The 24816-nt window shown below is 40.9% G+C and overlaps 1 protein-coding gene and 1 long non-coding RNA gene across 4 annotated transcripts; one reads left to right on the top strand and one right to left on the bottom strand.

Annotated features, from left to right (window-relative positions):
- Positions 1 to 691: 691 nt before the first annotated feature.
- On the bottom strand, positions 692 to 7715 carry LOC147757207 (uncharacterized). Of its 2 annotated transcripts, none has more exons than XR_015321196.1 (2): positions 7242 to 7715; positions 692 to 1002 (listed from the first exon to the last, which is right to left on the bottom strand). It is a non-coding gene; the product is annotated as an uncharacterized LOC147757207 (long non-coding RNA). The 2 variants fall into 2 exon arrangements; XR_015321195.1 differs by having other exon boundaries at positions 1883 to 7375.
- Positions 7715 to 24715, top strand: LOC111244676 (aquaporin-3-like). 2 transcript variants are annotated; one of them, XM_022791999.2, is made up of 7 exons: positions 7715 to 8219; positions 9722 to 9878; positions 10226 to 10979; positions 15313 to 15529; positions 18929 to 19092; positions 19324 to 19541; positions 23803 to 24715. In XM_022791999.2, exons 3-7 carry the CDS (start codon positions 10902 to 10904, stop codon positions 23969 to 23971), a joined length of 846 nt encoding a protein of 281 aa, XP_022647734.1. In that variant the 5' UTR covers positions 7715 to 8219; positions 9722 to 9878; positions 10226 to 10901; the 3' UTR covers positions 23972 to 24715. The 2 variants fall into 2 exon arrangements, with proteins under 2 accessions (XP_022647734.1, XP_022647733.1); XM_022791998.2 differs by having other exon boundaries at positions 9719 to 9878.
- The last annotated feature ends 101 nt before the right edge of the window (positions 24716 to 24816 follow it).

Below are 24816 nucleotides of genomic sequence, written 5' to 3'. Positions count from 1 at the left end.
GTCAGTAGAACCTTCATTAATAATATGGTAATTATTTTTTTTTTGCAGTTCTGACAAGAAATTAAATAAAGACACAGCACCACTGGAAATGGATTACATCTAAAGATAGCTATCGTTCTTCTTGAATACACAACGGTCTTATATCAAAAATAAATAGCGGAGGACGTCATCTTAGCGTCAATCGAATGCCAGGAGTAGGTCTTTTAAATGATTAAATGGGGCAGCAAACGCGAGTACAGTCCAGCTTTTTCTAATAAGAAATTTGTGAGAATTGGAGAAATTTTGTATCGACTGTGGTTGTCGAAACATAAATTGATTAGAGGAGCGGGCGAGAAATTTCATTTCGTTTTTGAAAAGCCAAATCAATAGTGGATAATAATATACCATGTCCTTATCTTTGAAATTAACAATTTCTAAATGAATCACTTTAATCCATACTTATTCCACGTAAATTTAGAAGCTTAATAAGAAATAGTTATCAACAATCTTTGTCAATGATACTTAGCGCTTTTAACGGTTGATCGTTACCAACGATGGAAGATAAGGGTTAATTTTACTTATAGAAAATCTTCGTTAGTTTTACTTGGAAGATTATCGAACAAGATTGCTAATCACTATCACGCTATAGCACAGATGCATGATGTCTGACTGTATTTTAAACACCTAGTAATAGAAAACAACTAAAACAATCTAGAGTATGGCACATAATTGAATAGTTTAATGTAGTACTTTACAAAGCTTTTGCATTTTTTATATCATCGGTCGTCTGATCCGCTGAAAATAAAGTTACTGAAGAGTGTTAGTTCGATTAAATTTCGTTTGCTCATCGATACGCCTATTTATCGCTGAGTCATCCAACAGCCCATGCCGTTCTCGGGCTCTGCAGAAATTTCCCTGCGCAACCCAATTCTCTATTGGGATACGTCGGTGGGGGGCAACTGCATCGTTCAACAGCAGCCATGATGGGCAATGCACATACAAAGCTATACGATGAACGAAGACCTGAAATACCGAAAACAACCGAGGCTGAAGTGTTCGTTGTTTGTCTAGGCCTCTCGATTTCGCTGCGTGTCTATCAGTCCATTATCGATCTTGGCTTACCTACTGTGTACTTTGCTTGTTCCGTCCGTGATTGCTTGTTAACCTTCTCTTAGCCTAGGTAATCAGGTGTGCATTATTACTAGGCTCAGACTGCTATTAGATCACTGACATGTATTAACCCGATCGAGTTTTTCCTTTTTGATCACGAACGGGTGCACAAAGCCGCTCGTATATCCGTCGCTCTATATAGGTTCTTCTTTTATTGAAATGATACCTGATTTTCCTATTGTGCCTTGTTTGAGGTGGCAATTAGAAAAGGCCCTGCGACTGATTGCTGCCCGCAAAAGGTATTCGGTTTTATAGAACATATGAATGCTAATACTACGCTAAAACATAGTATTAAAATGTAAAAAAGAGATCAGTAATCAGCGGAAGTTACACTATGTTACACGCGAGGAATAAAAAAAATTCACTGTTCTCTCAGCCGATGATGTCACTTTTAGTAAACCTCGTAGTTTTTTTACTAATCGATGAGAAGTTTACTTGGTATAGCGTCAGCGCAGGCTAAGTGTCAGAGCACAAGCGATTAACACAGCATTTCAATGAACAGCTTTTATCTTTTCAACAACTTTCTCTTCAAGTTCTGTTGATTTCACTGTGCCTTTTTCGTGTATCCTGTTCTCACGAGTCTCGTTAAGGCGCAATGAAGATCAATAAAATACTGCTGCGGGTAAATGGTGGTCGGTGGCACCTCTCATAATACAATGCTACTGCGTGCATCGGAGGCTAGATAGAACAGAGTCTTGTTCACAGAAAACTTACAAACTGCTAGATACAATACCGTGGTGTCGAGCGAAAGCGTTTATGTCAACGTACGCAAAAACCGCTGATCTGGGTTCAATGCGACATGTATAGTTCGCGGGCCATAATGAACTGATTATAAATAGACGGAAAAATTCTCGTCTGCAAAGATAACTAGATTTGTGTTGATAAAGGAAGCTAATTGTTGTCTTGCAAAGAGCACAGCTTTAGATGTGAATACTACGAAAGGTTAAACGTTGTTAGATTGTAACAAAAGTGCCTTTTGTGGACGATCAAAAACTTTGTGCACCGAAATTCAGAGCACACACAGGACACCCAGGTAGAGTCTGTAGGGAGCCTATGTCAACCATGCTTTGCTCTTCGTCGCACTATTCGTGCAGGTCTGACTACTAATCTTCTTGATAGGAGGATGTTATCGCTGTGAGAGGAAGCACAATTTTGCCTAAAACTCGGACAAGTTTTGTGAATTTGCAGAGCCTAGAGATTTACATCGGCACTTGTCAGGAAAAGCGACACATATGAACGTGCGATTGTTACCACAAGATGGCCCCGACTAGATATAAGAATCTTTCTGTACGAATGCAAACAACGCAGTAGATGATTTCGTTGTCAACGCTCCAGAGTTAGAAACGGATGGACCAACGCCATCGACGTACTACACAATGAAGAAACGTACGCCAGAAAGGTCGAACATTTTCATGTTTGGTAAGGCGCGCTGATTGCGGGAGCAAAAGCTAGATTGCGAACACGTAAACCGATTTGTGGCTTGTGGAAAAATTAGCCAAAAATCGTTTACATATTCGACTTCCATTCAAGGTCGGCTGGTGTCACCATTTCTTAGTAGCTGAAATCAAAGATCATCTTCAATAGTGACAGTCCTTTGCTCATTTTACGCTGGTCTATTGACAGGTATCATACGCCTCGTCAGATCAACTCCTCTGATGATCTCATCAGACAAAACTCTCTTGCGCAACAGTCACGGAAGTATTTCATTTTCTAATAACATATGCAATTTTGCAGTCGATATAATACGCCCTGTAGAAGACATTTGTTCAGAGAAGATATGTGTTTACATAGAATATTGATCGTCAGACTCATCAGATCACTGAAAAGATCAAGTAAACAACACATTCCGCTAGAGACTAAGCAAATTTACTTTACTTACAAACTTTAAAACTACGCCGACGCAAAATACGCTCGGATAATCTCTACGCAAATGATGCGAACCTAAATTCTCAGTTCTCTAAATAAAGATCTTTTTCTCAAGTTATATACCGCATCTTTTCTATTTGTCTTCATTGTGTAAATTTAATTGGGTATGGCGATTGTCACAATAGTTTGTCTACCAAATTGCTGCTATTTGTACAGCATACCCGAAGGAAATATATCACTACCTTGACAACTTCTTCTTATATAAAAGGAAATAAAATCTTTATAAGATTGATTTATTTATTTCTTTTGAAAGACAAAGTCTCGAATTATATTTTTTCTTCGCTTGTAATAGATGCTCGCATAAAAGAAATTCATTTCTATAATATAAATAAATCTTTAATTTTTTTTTATTTATTAGAATATTTTTTATTGATTGAATAATCATTTTTTATGTTTATCGCCTCATATTCTTACTGGTACGAGACATATCTCAGTCACAATATGAGAGTAATAGGAGTATATAGTGCTTAACGGATATTTGCTTGTGTTTTGAATAAGATGCAGCGGTACTAGCGGTGGTCCTTTTACATAGTAACACGCATAGATGTTATGATTATCGCCATCCGGATAAGAATTCGTAAAATCGGTTATTTTTTTTTTGTTACAAACAACGAAACAGATGAACGCAGGCCATTATCTCGTGTCCACCGTTACAATACCATAACAGCAAGGTTTGGACGATCTGCGATTTTGGCCAAGGGGCCTTATTTATGCCTGCTAACATAATCGAGTTATCTATATTGGTGCAATAACCGAAACGTCCGCCCAGACCCACAAATACTATGATAGGTTTATGGTTATATGTTTCTACCGTACGTCGGCAAAGCAAACCGATACTGAACCATTGACATGTAAAAGCCTGACTCCAATAATAGCCATCGTTTGAGCCGTCGACGGTAAGCGGGGTTTCCAACCACAAAATGGAACAAACAGTTAGCCTAAATTTAAGAGATATTGTAACAATATTCGGTAGCTACTATTTGCTTCTTCTTTAAGAATTGGTAGACTCGTGTTGAAATGCTATTGCCGATAGGTCGGTTTGGAGTGGAAATTAATCTGGAAAGACCTGTAACAACGACAGCTGCTTTGAACTCTCGCGCTTCACGAACCAATGATTTGAGATCGGCCGAAAGTCACAACGGTTCGTACGATCATGGCGTATACTTCAATATAAACGATACTGAATAGCTACTGGATAGTGGAAACGATGATTTCTATTTCGCTGGTTTTACATACTTCACCATGACCGGTCCCCAAAAATTAGCGACACGACACTGGAAGGTACGAGGCTTTCGAAAATTTGTCAGATCTTCGAAAAGACGAGTAAGTTAATTAGTAGGATTAACCGTTGGAAAGACGAAGGCCTTTCTCGTGCGTTGCGCTGTCGGCAATTGCCTGCCGAATGGCTAGCTAGCAATGTGACAGGAAATACTGTTGATATAAAAATGTGCAAAAAAAGTTTAGCTTAATGAAAATAAACGTAGTTTTTTTACGCGGTCATCAGGAAGTTCAATAAGTGAAAGTAGTTAGAGTGAAATGAAAATACATAAATGTTTTTTTCATGCCAGCTGTCTAGCTGCCCGAAATCAGGGACGGATTAGGCTCGCCGGCCAAAGTAACAGGCGATTTACTGGTCCTATAAAACAATTTTCTTTTGACGCTCTTTGAGCATCTATGCTTTTTGTAAATATGACACGAAACAAATTGAAACAATTTACTCGAGACATAATAACTAGATTTCTGTTGCGATGAGTACTAGGATCAAATAATGAATTCTAAGTGAATAAATTAAGGTAATTAAGGGATTGACGTTTTGATTTTGCAAGCGCGCGTAAATTTGACCTGGTGTTTCAGTTAGATATGAGGGTGACATCAGCATTTGGATGCCGATCGGATTGTATACGATCATTCCTTGCTCCTGAACCCAGTTATTTCAGAAGAAGACGTCCAGCCAAAAAGTCAGTCTGGAACGTATGCTACATGCTGCGTGTGGTCAGTGCAAATGGGACATTAGTTGACTCCCTGGAAATGTACGTAACACAGAGCGTAAATTATTCGGTGTTACATTAAGTCGCCATAGAAGGTCCGTCTGGCCCCGTTGAAAGCAGCCTTCTGTCTCCATATGATTCAACCACTAGTCTTTTTATTCAGATTTGTAACGCTGTAGAAAACCCTAATCGATTTACGCGGGAGCTCTCGTACGAAACGATCTAGCTTTTCGTATAGCACAGTTGCTTTTGTGCCATGAACGAGCAGCTAGCGGCTCTTTGCCGAATCACGACCAGCATATATATACATATATATAGGAGAGGAAAAACAAAGTACTTTATCTCTAGCACCAGCTAGGTCTACCGTAAAGATTTATGGATTTCTTTTGAAAGTAGTAACCTACTACAGATGGCCATTATACCTTCAAAGTTTCTGTGTGTTCTGCTTTTCAACTACGCTACAGTGGAAGACGTTTGGAAACGTGGATAATTATGAAATGGGTAACATTTGTCTATAGCTATTCCTTATCGTTGTTCAAAACCGATGTACTACTATCTTACGTTAACAGCAACAAACAACCCGTCTAAGTATGCGCGTCCACTGAGCGTGGCGCCGTCGCGTTCTAGCTACACTCGTTGTGTATTGATTAGATAATGAATGAAAGCCGCGTCGCTGGAATTAAAAACACCCGTAACTATTTCAATTTTGTTTTCAGCCCGAAACACACGAAGCTGTGGTTGAAACTGTAATGAAAGTTTATATATCTTTATGCTATCTAACTAACATTAGGCGATACGATAAAACTCTTAATGACAGACTACGGCGGCATCCATGTAACATTGTTGTTATTTAGTAGTAACAACACTCGCTAACTAACTAAACACTTTTTATAGGGGCACCTTCACAACGATGTTTTGGCAAAAACAGGTTTAGATGATAGACTTCGTGGTGGCTTTTTGCTATATATATATCTAATGGCCTCTCTATACATACTTCTTTGATTTTCGCTGCTCATGCTAAATGAGAAGAGGCAGATTTCGGTGAGACCAAGGCATGCAAATAAGCAGAAGCTCACTTTTATTTTTATCCTCGAACTTATGAGGTAATAAAGGTCATGTCGTTACTAAGCGCCGTTGTAGCAAATGACTCCTTCAGTTATATATGGAACACTGATTTGTAAACGATGAGAGCTGCCAGGTCCATCTACGCCACCACTGCCTGAACCCCACGTACCATCGTACAGTCGCATTAATGCACGTCAGTGATGGTTGCTAAAAAAGGCTCATTTCTAATACACAAGGCAAATACACATTGGCTTCATGAAGAATGAACAACAGCCGGTACAAAATAAATGCGTCTACTGTAAATTTGCAGACGTTTTGAAAACGTTACGGCCGACGCGACGCTTGTCAACGGCATCGGCCTATCTTTAAGCCCGAAACACACCAGTAAGGACAAATGACAGGCAATTTTTTCCAAGACTCACCCGAGACGCTATGCTTTCTTTCTATTTATTACAGCAACCATTGGTAGAGATATTAGAAATATCTCTATCAATGGTTGCTGTAAACATGAAAGTGATTTAAAAAAAAAATAACGAAGTAAACTGTTTCTAGTATTACTGCTCTATTAGCTCAGCGGCAACAACAGTGACTCAAATACAGGCGGGAGCTAATCACTGCAATGGATATAGTTTTAATCGGTTAACTACTCAGACCAGTCGGACGTTCATATTGGTGTTATCGACTTTTTGGATCGGGTTATCCTATGGAATTCTCCTTTCACGTCAATTCGTGGAATTCGCCCGTTGGATTTTCGTTAATTTCGTATTGATTTCTTAAGGTTTTCGGTAGGCGCTCGGTTGGCCGACGGCTCGAATCAGGTAAGCAAACAGCTGGCGTCGAATATCGCCTGCGTAGATGGCCGTTGTTCATGCTAGCGCCGTCGATTCGCGGCCGTCATGCTTTCGTCACTATTACCGCCGCCCCTGGCAAAACTAGCAGCTGATTTGCGACAGCGCTGGCCATCATGGGGGGTAAGTAAGGTCCTACTTAGCGACAAATTTAAGGTAGACACCGAAACGTGAGCAATAGTTGATTTAGGGACGACCGTCTATTACGACGTAGCTAGTACCATCTATTGCGCGCTGATGGACTTTTCATTGTGGATGCACTCACCGAAGCAACTGACGCCTGCCTGTCTGTCTGCCTGTCTGATCGCTATATTCAACTGTAACCGTTTCTCGATTCCATCCTTCTCTAATAGCTGCTCTTGTAACAGTTCGTTACGTCTGCGCAGGCGCACCAGCCGTGCACGACCGTGTGGGGCACATATTTTGTAGCGACGTCGTGTTTAAGCATCGCGGCTATCACCGGGTGGTTCTAGGCGCGGCGGCGGCGGCGGCGGGCACGTGTGGAAGGAGTTAGAAACCAAACGACGCCGCGAAAGCGCGACCGCGTCAATACTATACTGCTATCGCTTACGTTACGTAAACGGTAAAGGCACAGTCGCTCTTTCTGTTTTGTCGCGCTTCTTTTTCGGCCTCACTGAAATTTCTCACGCGATCCTACGGTTGCTTAGTATCAGCATGTGGTAATAGATGCAGAGCCGGAACGCCTTCTTGGCTAAAATCGTGAGTGGCTCGTGATCGAAGTAGCTTCTGACGTGTGGTCTGTGATGTAAGGAAGGTAAGATAGGCGATAACTGTGCTTTGGAACGAGAGAGAAAGCAAGGGAGAGGCGAAATTGAAGCAATTTATGGCTGATGCTGCTGCTGTACCACAACGTTATTTTTGCTCTGTCATCTTGACGCTTACATAGTCTAACCCGAGCTCCCTGTGATCAGGGCCTGTGTGATTTGGGTACCCCGTACGGACATTCGATGCATTGAGCTGCTGGGATCAGAGCGTTTGCGTTTGAGCCGAAGTCGGTCGATCTAAATCGAAGTAACGACTCACTTTCTCCAATGGTCAGCGACCGATCAGCCGCACTCTCTGATCAGGCAGCTATCGGCGGCTGACGAAAAACTGTCTGTGTACCTTCCGTCCTACAGGGCTTCGGGTAGTGTTGCGTGATTGTTGTTGTTGATAGCGTGATAGGTGACAGGCGAACCCCAGGCTCGGGCAGGACAACGTAAACAGGCCAACAGGAAATCCCGTAAGTTAACTAGCGGCAAGCTGTGTAGCTAAACAGACATCGTTTCCGCCAATCGAATGCGGATGTTTGTAGAATTTAGTAAAGAAGCAGTCTGATAAGACTTAAGCTTAAGAAAGTAATACTTACCGGCGTTAGTACAGACGTATCCAACCATTCGAAGTGTCCTAGGAATAATGTGTATAAAATGTGAATGATACGAAGTGACACAGCGGTACGCGTCATTTTGTTGTTTTTATTTGGTATGCACATAGTGCCTTCATGAAAACGTCGACTTTTGTTATTAATATCCAAGTAATTTAGCTGAATTCGCTTGTGTTTACCCTACAGCCAGTGCTTTTTAGAGGTCTTTAGCACATTACTTCTACCTTACCAAGCAAAAAAATACGGACAACAAATATGGTTATTATTTGTCGACCCACAAATTTACTGTTTATTAACTATTTGTTATATGAATGCCTCAGTTGGTTCATCTATGATCAGCTAATAATCCTAATTCTACTTCATTCTTCACATGTTAAATGTGGCTAATGTGTAAAAGAACACATAAATAAATTGTCCAGAAACTTTTTAAACTATGCGATACTGTGACTTACAATGTCGGCGAACGCTCACGAGCTTTTTGAGCTATTCTCTCTGATACGTTAATTCAAGCACACATCAGTAGCAGCGGGTTCAACACTTATCGGGTAACATCACAAGATTACCTATAAGATATACTGTGTTCTATCTAAGGTGTGTAAAGTAGTTGAGTAAAGCGCGCACTTAACCGAAATCATGTACGGTACGGTAACATTAATGGCTCCTATCCATTGAGAGTACCTACGTTAACTTATCACTCGTGTAGGGTTTTCTAGATGTTCGTTCGCCTTTTGCGTTTGTGATCATGTCTCGAATACGTCGGCGATCCTCCAAAGACGGCATAATAACAAAAAAATAGAACGATACAGCATGTCTATTTTTTAGCTTTTCCGATGTGCCTCCAAAGAAAGCTCAGCGAACCGAAGTATAACCCTGAGGCGAGATCGCGCTCTACGGTCGACGCTGAATTGGCGTCAACGCCAATTGTTTGGAAATTAACTGTACTGCGTGCATAAAAAAAAAGTCGTCATCTGTCAGTAAAGCTATGACATCATGCTTATTTGTCAAGGTTAATTTTTTCTTGCGCTCTGGAAATCGGCTTTTGACTTAATGTTGTGCCGCCGTGATAATGTGTAAACGCAGCATCCTTTAAGGTCCACTCTCAGTTACCACAACTGTGATAAACGAGACTAGAAATTATTCAGTACTTTCGTTTACAGTCGGTTTTGAATAAAACTGTAGTCGTTTATGATACAATTTTCCATGAAAGCGTTAAAAGCCGACCAAGTTAAGAGAACGGATGTTCTTCATCAGAACTACTTGAGAACATTGACACCCGCGAAAATTGTAAATATAATCGATAATACATTTCTTGTATTCTTATGAACGAGCTAAGTCGTTGTTTACCTGTTTTCTTACAGCAGACACTCTTAACTGGCCGTTAACCTGCCGATGTGGGCTGTATCCTTCGGACAACAGATAGATTACGGGTCCCGCCGGCGGTGACAGCCAGCTTGACCCATAGTATTATCCTAAAAACTTCTGCGGTCGAAAGCACCTATTAGCAATGCGGCCGCCCAGGTAAGGATCCGTAATCCGTTAAAAAAAATGTCCCGTCATCTATGCTGAAATCTGCGGCGTAGTGTCTTAGCTCACAGGTCTAGCCGTCCCGTTAGCTTAGCTCTGAGGTCACAAGTTTACGCTTTGCTACGTGCTATTTGAAGGTGCACTGCTGTCAGATTTGGTTCAATTAAGGATCGCCGCCAATAATAGTCCTGACCATGAATTGAAAGATTCTTAAGAAACGCTTCACGTTTTAAGTAGTACGTCGCCCACAACAGCTACGGCGGTGTGAGGACCCAACCTTGCGGATTATTTCTGAGAACGCCTGTTCTTGTGTACATTTTTTTGGTATAATACACTTTCAGCATCTGCTCTCGTGCATCTGCTAGTATATCGTAACGACGAACAGCATCCGCTGTCGAGACATCTTTTTAAGCACCGGCGTAACATACGACGCAGACTCTTAGAAGCTGAGCCGACCGGTTGGATAAGTGTCACGGGCATCCTTGTGAATCGTGTGTGTGTCTCCGTATGAGCAGATGAGCTTGCATGGGCCGTCCCTTCCCCGTGTGCGAGAAGGCTTTATTGAAATGCAGTAGCAAAGGGGGACGGGCTAGTCAAATCAACCATAAGTGGCAAATATAGCCCTGGCGCGATCTACTAAGGAGCAATAGGAAGTCGAATGTCGATCTCCGTTTAAAAGGACTCATACATTGCTGCCACACGCGCTAAGTACTCGTTATTATTTATCTAGTAGCTCAGATTAGGTCCCAGCTGCGCTCTCCAACGGTGACATTGTAGTGCAATCTGGTGAAAAAAACACTGACAAAGTAGAAAGAAGTAAACAAGCGTCAAGGGTCGCTACTGGCACCAGGTTGCTTAATCGTCACTATAGCGTCTAATGATGGCCTGGCGTCAGCAGTAATAGTATAAAGCTGCTATCGGATATGGGAGTTCGTTCATTTTTGGTAGAGTGAAATAACACGAAGCTTCGCAGTCAATAATTGTCTTTAGAGAACAAGCTTTTAACAACTCATCAATATGTCAACCCGATGTATAGTGAAAACTGACACAGCACGGGAGGTTCTATCCGAATTCTGTGGAACAATGTTGCTAACGGTAAGTGCTCTTAAATCAATTTACTAGGTACTTTCCCAGTTACAACGTATTTCCTTCCAGTAACTTTCGCATTAACTGCAGAGAACTAACTGTGTGGCGCATTTAAACGGTCGCGTTCAACGGTCGCCAAATCATTACTTAGCTCAGCCGATTTTTAAAATCATTTATTTGAAGGTCTTTTCGAGAAAACCAGCCTGGCGGGCATTGCGCGAACGCTAATTTCCGAGTAGACCGTTAAATCACGAAGTGCAATGCTATTAGCAATTGTCACCCATATCTATAGCCGATATGAATAATAGACAAAACGGTGCGATGGTCTGGGATGGTGAAGATCCGTAAACGGTGCAGTTTGGTGTTGGGGCAATTTTCCTAACTCGGGGAGAGATATAGCTTAATCTTATTATATTCCGTAATTACTCAGGTCAGGATATCATCAACTAAGCAATTACAAGCATTTTTCTGTGTAACTGCTGAAACGATGGCACAAAAACGTACGTTGTCATAGTTGGCCGCTTTTACTGTGATTCTACATAGGGACTGTGACGAATCAGTCTTTGGATTGTTCCGAGTTCAATAGCTACAAGATCGCCAATGATTTAACACTATTGGTAACAAAATGTGCTTTGTTATGACATAATACACGACTATAATGCACAATTTACAGCAGAATTGACAGTCTTTGTGCTTTTATTATCGAGTAAAAGGCTGCGATTTCCACGCGTACGAAACTCATCTCGTTCGCATGGTCTCCGCGATAAGCTTTCAGTCAGTGTGATTTTGCTGAGGATTTACCTATGAATGTAAAATCTATCTATTCATTAGGTATAGATATAGAAAGGTAGAAAGGAATAAGTATGGGTACGTATTTTCATTTTAACCTATTTTTTCAGTTCAAGTCCTTTGGGGAGAGAGCTACTTTTTAGATGAGCGTACAAAGATGAACTTGCCAATGTTATATACTTGAGTCGAAACGGCTGTACAATACGTTTTCGTATTGGCGAAAAGTACAATAATACTTCGGCTATATAGCATCAACAATGTAATCCGTTTGTTATAGGAGCCCTAAATCAACTGGCCTATTACAATTTGTTCATAGTAGGCGGTTAGAGATCTCAACATTTCATATGTAGAAGGCAGTCAAGTAATTCTAGGTCGGAAATTGTAGTTCTAGTCCCCACACTATATCGTGTACGATCACACAGAGCATTTATTTGTTTCATTGACAAGAAGTTGGCAGTGTTCAGTAAATTTGCAGTTGCTTCCGTCACACAGTTGTATGTATAGATAGCAGTGGGTGTGTGTGGTCAAAAGTTTTTCCTGCCGTCAGAATGTTTTTACACGAACCGACAAGTTTATGAAGATCTCCAAAAAAAAAAAAAGGAAGATTATAAAAGAGCTTCACCAGATATAACTTGACGCGTATGTTGTTGGCATTTTCATTCATTGTCTATTTTTCTTTGATTTTTTTTCTGTTTATCACATGGTCGAGTATTATACTTCGTTGGAGGCCTCTTTTTTTTTGCTCGATGAGCATTGTCCGGCCCGTGAAGCTTGCTTGGAGTTCGAGAGGTCGTCGAAAAGGGTTGGGTAAAGGACACGCTGGAAAATAACTACAGAAAAGCCAGCAAAATGTATCGCAGAAACACTTTGAAAGCATAACGAACATAAAGCGTGGAATAATAAACGATTGGATATCCGAACCTTTTCCGTTATCGTTCAATTATCTCCAAGGAAATATCTTTTCTAAAATTAGTTTTTAGTACGTTCTACGTTCGATAGACGGCAAGTTACCTTTTTAACGTGTGTCAGTTTGTTATACTCCATTGTCTCGTTATTTTTGCTTACTCAAATTTGTATATGGTTTTTATTTACTATATCTATTTATTATTAAAAAAAAAGTGCAGCACTGTTAAAAGGGTTATCGCCGAGCAGGTTGGTCTCGCTTTGTTTGTGTAATTAAATTGTTTTATTCGAACGCTGGTGCACCATAGTTGGCGCGATAGGCCCGAATTATCCTGAAACGTTATTGTCTTGTGATGAAGCAAACTGTAACAGCGTAGTTATTATAACACCAAAAAAATTCTCATCGTATGTTCTAAAAATAAAAAAAAATCAGCTAACGGTAATCGATCTGGCGTCTGAATGTCTATGGTCTGTCGCCATTTATTTGTTTATAGTCGGCGTCTAATTATTTCCAATGTTGGAACTGTAGCACATTTTCATATATATATAATATATATATATATATATAATATATATATATATATTCATATAAGGTAAATTTGTCGTTCAGTGGACAGTCAACAAGCAACTTTGACTTTTATCGCTTATTTTATTTCACGATGACGTTCAAGCTCGTTACCATCATTCCGCATTCGTAGACCAGATCAGTGTAACAAACCTAGTTATCTGACGCTGAAAAAGAAAAGAGCTATTTTTGCCAGCTAAAATCATATCGTTTTCGAAGAGAGCGAGAGACAGACAAAGAGCAGACAAACAGAACTCTGTACACGAGCCGAAAAAGGTGCGCTGCTGGTAAATGAGGTTTAAGGTCGTGACGCTAATGGAAGCGTTAATGGAAAAGTTTCATCTGCTCCTTGGCTTTTATCAAGAAATGACTAAAAAGCTATATCGATTGACTTGGTTGAATATTCATTTTTACGCTTTTTCTATCCCATGTCATTGACGGAAGCAAAAAGAAACATATTTAATACGGTTGGCAATGGCAAACGTGAATTCGATGATTTTACACGTAATCGTAGACGAGCGGGCGTGTTAGAAAATGTCGCCCAATTACCCTACGTGTCGCGAATAAACAAACTCGTGCATGTACAAACGGATAAGATGGGTTAAATTAGTTTATATATGTAGTACAGTTAAGGTGCTAACACGCACGTTATTGGCAGCTGTCCTTCAGTCTCGTCCTTGAAGACGTAAGGACCCTAAATGTATTTTTCTGGCCTAGCTAATAAGAGAATTACAACGGTAGACTAAGGTTAAATATTGAGAGACAGATTCTGTTGGAATGAGCTGCCCTTTAAGCCTCGCTGTGTCTCGTTTTTAGGACCTAGTGATATACACGCGTAAACACAATTTGACAAATAGGTAGTTTTTCCTTACGACACTAATTAAGACCTCACACGACTCGATGCAACAGCCTAAACAAAAAGACGTTGAGACGAATTGCATTGCGTAAGATAGACTGAAATAGATTACCTTGATAGATGACCTTGAAGTCCTCTTTGAAAGTGAACTTTTCCTATTTCTTAACGAACATTTATGATAAATGGGCACTTATTCTATCTCGAATGGCTATAACAACAGCTTTAGTTGCCTGACAATTATAATTTTTTTTCACGGTTCAAAGTATACAATCATACGCTAGAAGAGCGCTTTGTTCGAGTACCTAGAAGCGTTGCTACGTGCATTGTAATTGTTATCTCAACCCATATCAACCCAATCTGTAGCAGTATTAATCCCCTCGTAAGCAGACCCTCTTAAGGCACACGTATACGTTGGCCGCTCGAAGTAAGAAATTTGTCAATACCTAATAGGCGTCTTTGATAGTATTAGTCTACTTAGTCCTTAAGATGATGTCCAACATAAACGGCGATGAAATTTTTTCCTTAAGGTCCAGTGCGTACATTGGAGAACGTCTTGAAACTTTATAGATGTCAATATATGCCATTTTGGCTAAATACGAGTAACAAAAATCAGGTGGTCCGGTTTTTTTAACTAGATTTTTTCAAATTTATGGATTAATTTGATTCAGTCGCCACCAAATATATCTAGCAAGCCGTTGTAATCGAGATTGGAGCCTCACATGGCCATCTATTGTGTGTCCGTCTTTTCTTTGATCGATTAAAGATCGTTGGAAGTCGCAAAAACTTATCATGAAGTTATCATGACGGATAACTAAAACTGAACGTTTCGTGCTTTACGTCCGATACAGGCGAATGGTATTCCATTCCACTTGATCCGGTCTGTTGAATTTTTGGTGCATTGAACTCATGCAGAAGTACCAACTGCGAACGTTTAAACAATACCCGACGTCCATTTAATACTGTATGTTCAGAAGGTTATGTTGTGCTACCATTTTTATTTTATTTTCGTATTTTATGGTGGTGAGACTCGCTATCAGTACCGACACGTCCACTTAAGGCCTATTGTCTACTCCACACACAACGACGTAACACTCGCCCACGTTAACAATGGACAGTTTACGAATGAACTCGCCTATAGAGCTGTTATTTCGGGTGTTAATACCAGCGTTCGAAATGGCTATATGAGCAACTATTGCATGATATATTACAATGATCTTTTTATTTTTCAGTTGTTTAATATCGCCGGACCGTTGAATGTAGCGATCTCAGGGATCTCAAACGCATTTCTCGCTAATGTGGCATGTGCGGGTGGAGTATTCCTCGGCATGGCGACGGCCATGTCAAATTCGGGCGCCCATCTTAACCCAATTGTTACTACGTCTTTCGCGTCTCGTGGGCTATTCCCGTGGAAAAAAGCTCCACACTATATAATCGCCCAATATCTGGGTTAGTTAGCTAAGTTACCTTTTCAAGCAGATTCTGACACGTTAAGCAAAATGTGCTTCGGTCGATAATATGCTATAGCACCTTAATTATTAGTTTATTTTTACCAATACTACCAACAACTACTAATACTATTTGTAGGGTACAAAACTGAATAAAATATTTATGCAGCTAGTTTTGGTGGGAGTAACCAGTTCACTCGAAAACGAATCAGTCGATCTCACCACACGTAGCACAGTACATAAAGCCTGCAAGCTTTATAAATCACAAATCTCTGGAATACTAATGAATAATATATAAATCTACTTTATACATACTGGAACACAATATCAATAAGCTGGGCTCCCTTAGCTTTTTTCAAGGCGGTCATTCGCTTCGCCCAGCTCTTGGCCACTGCATAAAGCTGGCCCTCTTTCTGAAATTTGGCCTTATTTTTATTTAAATATATACACCGTAAATTGTCGTAGGCTAGGACCGCTCGGGCTATCAACAATAGGGGGGTTTACGCTTGAATAAAACCGATGTCTAGGGTGGTACGTGGGCCAAGGTCATTGTTGGTCCTTTTTTTTTAACGAGGCTATAAACTCTGTCCGCTATCAGGAGATGGTTTCAGGCATCCTTGTATCCAAATCGTTGAAAAAGTTCGTGAAATACGTGACCAATAACGTCGTCGCGTTATTGAAGGATTACCACAGTGAACAACCGGGGGAGCGTCCAATGGCCCCTAAATCATGTGCCATAACTCCGCTCGATTTTTTTTTTTGGTGTGCTACAGCAGTACACGGACGGTAAACAAACACAACGAAAATGAGCGCGCTTCTGTTTAGGAAATAAAGAAAGTGTAGGAAAAAAGTAGGGACAAGTTTGTTGAGCAACTGCCGTGAAGGAATTCAAGGGAGCCCACCTAATTGATGTTGTATTCTATTAAAATGTTAAATGTACAAAGCTTGTAATAAAAAAAAAATATTTTCCTTTGCTGGCGCCATTTCACACTAGCTTTCAATAATATATAAGTATAAGGACGAGCTTATTGCGCAAAACTTAGTCACGATAATAAGTCTAAAGGTCGTCCGTAGTAACGTATCTTGGCCTTACTCAGCAGTCATCACAAATCCGTTCGAGATGAACGCTCGGCGGCACTAACTCGATACCACTTGTTTGGCAATCTTTGTTTAGTTTGAGGTGAAAACCCATTGACACGTTTGTACACGGCGACGATGACAGTTAACAGGTGACTATATGAAATTGAATATGGCTGAAGTCAACCCTTTAAAGCACCCATCCACCCAGTTGTAGTAGTGCCATCCTAGACCTTGCCTAATAAACAACGTAGTTGTCTTCAGTGTGCTGAGAAACAGCTAAAACTCGATACGGCCAACGGCTCATCAACGCACGCGCATAGGCTCACAATCGACTACGAAAATGTATTTCCGCTTGTTAACAAGTGAGGTAAGGCCATAATGTCGTCGTTACGGGCAGGACGGCCAGGGGCACCCTCCGTTCACCTATTCAATGTGGCACGCGGCTGTCTCGGCAGCAGAACTGGATTATGTGTGAAATGGTATTTACGATTTTCCTCATCAATGGTCTATTCAGTTTATAGAATAGCCTGCAAACATGATCCATAAGGTAACTCAAATGACATACAATTTGGATGATGAGTGCATTGGATGCTTAATTATAAAAATGATGATGAAATCGATCTGTTAAACGTTTTGAATGCCACAGACAAATACATTCGGTCGATGTGCACGTTTACACAACAGACGATCTACTACCTATGCCACCCTGCGTAAACCTATATCTTTATAGAAGCACCGATCACTCGGTTGGTTGACGCAGAATCTTTTATCTATCCGATAATATACTGAGCTGTATAGATATAGGCGTTTGTGTTACCGATATGGAATGCTTTCGTGTACGTTCCTGACCCTCGTTGGCCCATCTTTTACAGTATCGGGGAACCTGTGCGATGGATTGGCTAGTTGAGATATTTTTGCCTGTTGTATGGTATATGTCAATCCGCAAAATTTTATTCTTGTATTTTTTAAATTTTTTGTATTTGTTTGTAAAAAAAAGACTTTAACGCTAAGGCAGTCGTTGACTATTGGGGGATCGTGTTGCTATGGTGATCTGTTGCAGTTTCAAGTGTGAGAACGCAATATGGCTTAGGGTATATCCTATTAGGCAAGCAGGGTTTAAATCGAATACGAGGGAACAATACAACGAATCAAGACACCAAATAGTGCTATCCACTCTAGCAGCTGTATCACACAAGTGGAGTATAACCGATCAAAAGCGTAAAATTAGTTAGCACGAAAAGCAATGTAATAAGGAAATGAAGACACGACAGCGCGAAGATCTGAGGTGGCATGGGCTTACGATCGCTGACCGCGCATTAGATAACAACTTTACTCTAATGATAAAATGGTCCTCGACCTTTTACTAGCGCATGCGCCGAAAGCCAAATATTTGGGTTTTAGTGGTCGGTCGGCAAAAGGCGCTATATATATATATATATATGAATGCATTTGGCCAGTCATTCCGGGCGGGACAGGGATCGGAGAACGGACTCCCAACAAAACTAGTATGCATCTCATCAGAAAATGGTTCGTTTAAGACCAAAGCTAGCACCTATCAACAATGAAACAATCGACTAATTAACACATTGATTTGCCAATCGCCTGTTCCTGTTCAGCACCCACTTATGTCCCATCTGAAAGCTATTCTCAAACGTGAAACAATCTAAAGGCTAGTATTTAAAAATATGCCAATCAATATAGCAGCTAATAGCAAATGCGATATTACAAGGATGGCCGAAACCTATGTAAGGCTGCGTAAGAAGATAACGTTTCACACGCATAGCCCTTCACTTACTGAAAGTTTACTACGAATGTGCACAACGATGAAATCATAAGTTTTCATGGAAAACTCATTTCGCCACATATGTAGGCACCCATTGAGCTGTATTTTTTGTTCAACTTCGTGAATATCAAGCGCGAGTAAAAAACACGAAATAGAAACTTTTCTGTCTATAAAGAGACGGTGGTTTAGTCCTTTATTTTAGTGCACGTACGATACAGAGTAACACTACGTAGGACAGAGTAACACTAAACTGGTTTTATATATTATAAATCCTTGCGGATTTTAGCTCAGTGACTCCAAACCTAGTGACTCAGTGACTACCAGATCGATGGGGATGTAGCGCAATCAGCGATGTGATTTGACTACATCAGCATAGATCTAGGTATGTCGAATACAGATCATTTGTCACATTTAGGGGTGAACAGTAAGTTCTCAATGGGTCCCTAAGTAGTTTTTACGGAAATGTCAAATTTATATGTGTTCGACCACAGCCACCGTGGGTAAGAAGTAACGCTAACGTTGGCTTGCTTCTTTCAGGTGCTTTTGTTGGAGCAGTCATCACGTACATGAACTTTGCCGAGGGGATCAACAAATTCGATGGAGGCGTACGTGTCTTTGGTGGAAGTCCCAACGCTACTGGGATATTCTTTGCCACTTACCCCAATGCTGGCGTATCAATTATTACCTGCATCTTCGACACGGTATGATTACGTACTCTATTTGTATTTGCATAACTCCAAAGTTTGCGTGTTTCCCTCCGCCGAGGTACGAACTTTTATCTTATATATATCTAGTTCATGATATGAAGGCTGCCTTATACTAGAAAACTGTCACATACTTGTGGAGAGAAACAAATTGTACTGGAATATGTTAGTGTTAATTTGTCTTGCATCTATCCGTAATAATAACGCCTATACTTGTATGTGCTACAGATGCTCTGCAGTGCGCTTTTGCTATATGCAATTTGCGCCATTACGGACGAATATAACTCGAGAATCCCTATCTATTTGTGGGCTCCGTGCGTGTCGTTCATGGTCATGATAATCATATCGACCCTTAGCTACAATTGCGCTGTGGCAATGAACCCCGCAAGGGATTTGGCACCCCGACTCTTCACCGTAATCGCTGGTTACAGTTTTGAGGGCTTCTTGTAAGTACTATTGACGTTCTCCAAGCGCTCTTATCAAATCTTGTTACTGTAGACTCCCTTAAAAGAGACCAGGTATGTCCCCTGGACCCCTAAGAGTGAACGCTGAATCAATTATTTTTATTAAATAATTTCTTTCTTAAGGCTAAATATCTTACACCTCTTTTTGAAAACAAATTCATTTTAGTTTTAATCAAAAACAAAAAAAAATGCAAGAAAACAGAGGTTCGACTATCTACGGGCCAAACTTTTTGGCAATAAAAAAATAAAACCTTGAATTTAGATGAAATTCCTAATAGTGAATCTCGCGAAGACGGAAATACGGACTGCTTCCTATAACTTTATCACGCGTTTTAGTGATGATTACCATTTACACTCTGTGCATATATAAACATATTCGTAAACACAGTGCTAAAAATTATTCACAAATAATCTCAGAATATCATAATATAGTTCCGGTACGGTGTAAGGCTTCCTAGGGAGTGTACCTGGAAAATTGTCCCCATTTAGAGCAGATAGTTCTCAATGGATTTTTGTAAGTCCGCTGTATTCGGTACTAAACGGTAACTACGAAGCATTTGAACAATCTATTCCTCTCACGTGTCCCTTATCGCTTTTGTGCTGAGAAAGTCAACGTCGACTTCAACGAATTTACATTTCCGGTCGCTGAAATTTTCCGTGAAGGAAGAAGTGCGCGAAAAGTTGGAGCACATTCTGAATTTTTCACCGAGAAGCGGCGGCGTGTTGGCAAGAAACTAGGCGAGTCTGTCTCCAGCTGAATGGTGCAGTCCCAATGTACTTTTTTTTAAAACGATGCCTTTAGCCGCATCTAGGTGCTTAGTGTTCTCTATGGTGAAATTCTATCGTATGACGCCGTTCACTTCTGCTGCTACTGAAACGACTTTCAAGATGGAAGAGACGTTGAGATGGCCAGGCACTGACAATTCTTAGTGATGACTATCGCACCCGATGCCTGTTTATACTATTCACCGGCATCTGATATGGAACTGCACCCATCGTACGCTGTGCACAGCTCTGACTGCATGAAACTGTTGACTTAACTCAGAGGGATGCCCAATATAGCAAAGGTATCTTTAGCTGCCATCTTGTGTCCGTTTCTGAACTTCCATCTTTATGTGAGGTTCATTGTTAAATCCGTGGTAAGTGTATGCAGTCCAGCTAACGCTTGCTATATCTAAAACCTATTAGACGATTAGGTGATCTGTTCACAGAAGTAAGCTCGGGTAAGTCCCTTGACAGCGAAGAGAACAAAGACTTAGTGTCTTCTTATGCCGGTCCAATAGGTTTGAGTAAATAACGTCAATTCTGGGACTCCATTGTCGATCGTAATCGTTTTCTTTAAATGTGGATGTTAGCAAATCGGCCATGCTTGTAGTTAGTTTTGCTTTTGCGGAAATTGTTAATACTGAATCCGTAGACATGAAGTCAAATGCTGCTTACCAGTCCACAAATACAGCATAATTGATGAAAGATCCGAATAAATTTCCGCATAAAAATCCGCGTAAAATGCTTAATATCCATTGGGAGAATCCTAGGGACCGTGGCCTCCTTCTTTCTAAATGTATGTTGCTCTTTGAAAATTCCGCTCACCTTTTCCAGGACCTGCTCAAAATTTGTGCTAAAAGGTAGAGAACAAGCCTATAGCGCACTTGAAGAGCGCACTAGCTCTGCAAGAGAGCTAGTGCGCTCTTCAAATGTTTGCTTCAAGCTGTCTGGCTCGACTATTCTGATCGAATGCAAGCTTTCCAGCGCTTTCATCACATCAAGGACTATGCATTCCTTTTCTAGGACTCGCCATTTTCTTATCATTGCGTCATGGCACGCTGTAATAAGTGAACCGAGCCACTGAGGGATAATGTAGTTTGTACAGAACATTCTGATAAAACGGTCAGTAAGTATAGATGCGTTGCAGTACATCTTCACAGATAATTTGTGCAGATCGGCCGGATTTCCGCCTGGAGCCTAAAGTCTTCGCACGTTTTCGCACCATCAAACGCAGACTATGTCTGTCTAGACGAGCGAGACGTGTACCGCACGCTGAATAATATCTAGGCAGTGGGCATAGATGTCGGTGTCGATTAAGCCAGGTACCGGGATTACTCCATGGGCGCGTTCTAGCAGTTGCAGGTCCATCCCGATAAGCACGTGCTCTTACCAATATCCGTTCTCCTTTAGTGAGTCTTCGGAAAGAGACCCTCTTTCTGCTAGCATTTTTGGTAAAGACATATATAACAGAGTTCCCTGCGCAGCTAGGCAGTGTGGGCACCTGCTGTGAACTGACTGTCCAACAGTGTTGTTCATTTAGCGTGTTCCGGGATGCTGTCATGGGACGGTCTAATCAAGTATAGGAGCACCCAGCCACCATAATAGGAGACTCATTATCGGTTGAAGACATGACCTGAATTCCACTAACGAGCTCGTGTCAAAGTCGAGTCACTATCCGTAGGACGTACCTAAGACGTCGCCGCCTCCGGACGCCGGACAGCCCTACCATATTAGTCATGGCTAGTTAGTGTCAGTGCGAGGTCTCCGATTTGGCGGTTATAGAAGACTAATATTCGGTCACTAAGACGGTTGGGCCTGGCTACTCTCCAAAATACAGTTGCACAATTCTTAGCGTCTCCTAAAGTTTCGCCATGGTCCCCGTCTTCGTGTGCGAGCGTGGGACTAGTTGCATAATCAAGGATTTCTGTGGTAGGACGGGACGGGTGCCTCACTGCGTTTGGTTCAGGAAGTCTCCAATCGTGGGGCCACCACTGGTTCGCCTTAAGATATTCAGATGTCGTTGTAAACTTTTTTGAAGTTCAGAGGGGACGTTAACCCGATCAGGGCTTGTTGTTTGAAATTGACTCGTCTCTGCAGGCGACGAGAAAGGCTGATAAGGCGTGTTGTTCGCCCTCAGAAAGCTATTGGCGTATTGATCTTCACCCCCTAAAGAAAGCTTAGGTCACCTGGCAATGTTGTAAGCAATCCTTTTAGCAACTCTCCGCTGTAGCAGTATCGCCTGCTGGTAACGAATTACGGCTTGTGATGTTATTTGCGAGGCTGTCGTTGACGGACTTGATCGAAAAAAGAGGCCGACACCACATCGAGTTTGAACTCTGAGGAGCGCGATCTCAATGTTTATGCAAAGGTTTTTAATGTCGAGACAAATCCCCTTCTTCGAACTCCACACGTTCTTCATGTATATTGCTTGGAGAAAGCTTATTATCGGGCCTATCGTGTCGAGGCATTCGTTTCTCTAAAAACATGTCCATCCTCAACTGAAGCCTGTACGACTATAGAGCCTTTCTGGCTAGTAGCTTTTGTGAGGCCGGCTTCAGTCCATGCTGTCGCCGAAAGCCAGCACTAACTTCATCGGCAGGCTTATTAATGACGGAAAACTCAGCTGTTCCGATTGTTTTTTTTTTGTTTTTTTAAATTGCTCGCCGCATTTCTGGTTGTCGATTCTATTTTTCAACACTTGAGGTCAGCTACAGCATGCTGTAGTGCTTTCATGCGACGAAATAGAAACGTGATATATCGGTAGTGTTATTTAAGCACCGCTTCGCCAGTAGCATTGAGCTGCGTGGTACACTGTTATGAAGAATCAATTTTACGTAGAAAAATTATTAGTTCTCGGTAATATTGAGTCACATAAATATACCGATTTTGATTTGGAATATGACTCTATTTTAATAAAGTGAAACAGATCGATATCTTTGTTTACCTCATGAAATTGAAGTACGGTTAGTGATTTCATCAGTTGATATATTTTTGGCCTTGACACTGATGTATTACCTAGACGGTTAAAAATAGATAAGATCTTATTTGATTGTCAACGTTCAGAATTTTCTCACAGCGCAGATTAAGATTTTTGCATCGCGCAAATAAGATAAGGTCATTTAGATTGTGGAGTTTCTGCTAGGACTGCTAACGATAGATATGTCTGTCTACTGAATGTGTATGAGCGTTGCTTTTGGATCGCCGAGATCGTTGTTTTGGTGTTGGCCAATAGATGTTGTCTATATTGCACTGGGGTCTACAGAACACGCACGCAGGACACGCATACTGCGCGTAACCGTAAATCGATTCAGAGGAAGAGAGACGAAATGTATATACTTTAAAGTATATATATTTCGCCTCGGTATATTTCTCTATTACAATCTATATATATATACCCACAGAGTTTATTGCTCATGACACTATTTCAAGATGTAATAAGACGTCTACAAATAAATCTTATTTCATCCCATTTTCTTAGGCCACACGGAGGCGTATTTTGGGTTGTGGCCACATTTGTTCCGCATCTAGGCGGCCTTATTGGAGCCCAGTTCTACCACTTCTCCATCAGTCTCCAGAAGCCCGGTGAGCAGGATCGCATTGAAGAGGCCGCTGATGGGAAACTCATGAGGAGCAACACCTCTGAGTGATTTATGGCTTTCCACCGATATCTCTAGAGTCGGAGACAAAAACGACTGGCTTTCTTCCAGCATGGCTAAATGTTAAATGTTCAGCTAAAATTGCAGAGGCACGAAGTCCATGTGTCAGTAGTAAGGGACAGTCACTTAGCCAAGAAAACGTTCCATGAACGTCGATTTCACGCCAACTTCAATTTGACTTATTTTCTGCATGGATATCGGATACATGGGGAAGATTTTAATACCGATAATATTTTGTCTGAACGCCAAAGTGAAGCGAAGTTGCCAGAGGCACGATTGAGGAAAAATGGCGAACCAATGCAGCCAAACGAGGTACCTTTATCGAATACAGATCTTGGGATCGTTGAGGTCAGCGTCACTCCTGGAGATACACGAAGACTTTAGTGAATTCTCTTTATTCGTAGGCCTTTTTTTACGTATATTTGACTTTCTGCTGGTGTTAATTAACTAGACGTGATAGAACGTGATGCTCAATGTTTTTTTACATGCTTGTAAATAAAAGCCAAGCTGTCAGTTGCAAAAGGGTGGATACTTTCTACACCTAAAAGTTGTCAACAGTGAGAGTGTAGGACAGTTTATTATATATATATATATATATATATATATATATAATATAAGATACAGCAACCAAACGTATATGCATATATCATTGGACAGGGTTGAAGTCTGAAAAGATTGTATTATACAAATAAAATTATAAATAAATGTCAATATCCCTAGTCAATTTTAAGACAACTGTGTGCTGCTTTAGAAATCGTGCAACCGATAGACATTGAAATGAATGTCGACGTTCAGACCCCGTGAAGTTTTCCGCAATAAATAGAAGACGAATTTCT

This window comes from Varroa destructor, unplaced genomic scaffold, assembly GCF_002443255.2.
Source record: "Varroa destructor unplaced genomic scaffold, Vdes_3.0 BEIS01000002.1, whole genome shotgun sequence".
NCBI classification, from domain to species: Eukaryota; Metazoa; Arthropoda; class Arachnida; order Mesostigmata; family Varroidae; genus Varroa; species Varroa destructor.
This window is presented reverse-complemented; position numbering and strand designations above follow the sequence as displayed.

Coding starts and splice junctions, on each gene's coding strand:
- LOC111244676 (XM_022791999.2), top strand. CDS start 10,902: ATGTCAACCCGATGTATAGTGAAAACTGACACAGCACGGGAGGTTCTA. Junction 10,980..15,312: donor GTGGAACAATGTTGCTAACG/GTAAGTGCTCTT, acceptor TTTATTTTTCAG/TTGTTTAATATCGCCGGACC. Junction 19,093..19,323: donor TTACCTGCATCTTCGACACG/GTATGATTACGT, acceptor TATGTGCTACAG/ATGCTCTGCAGTGCGCTTTT.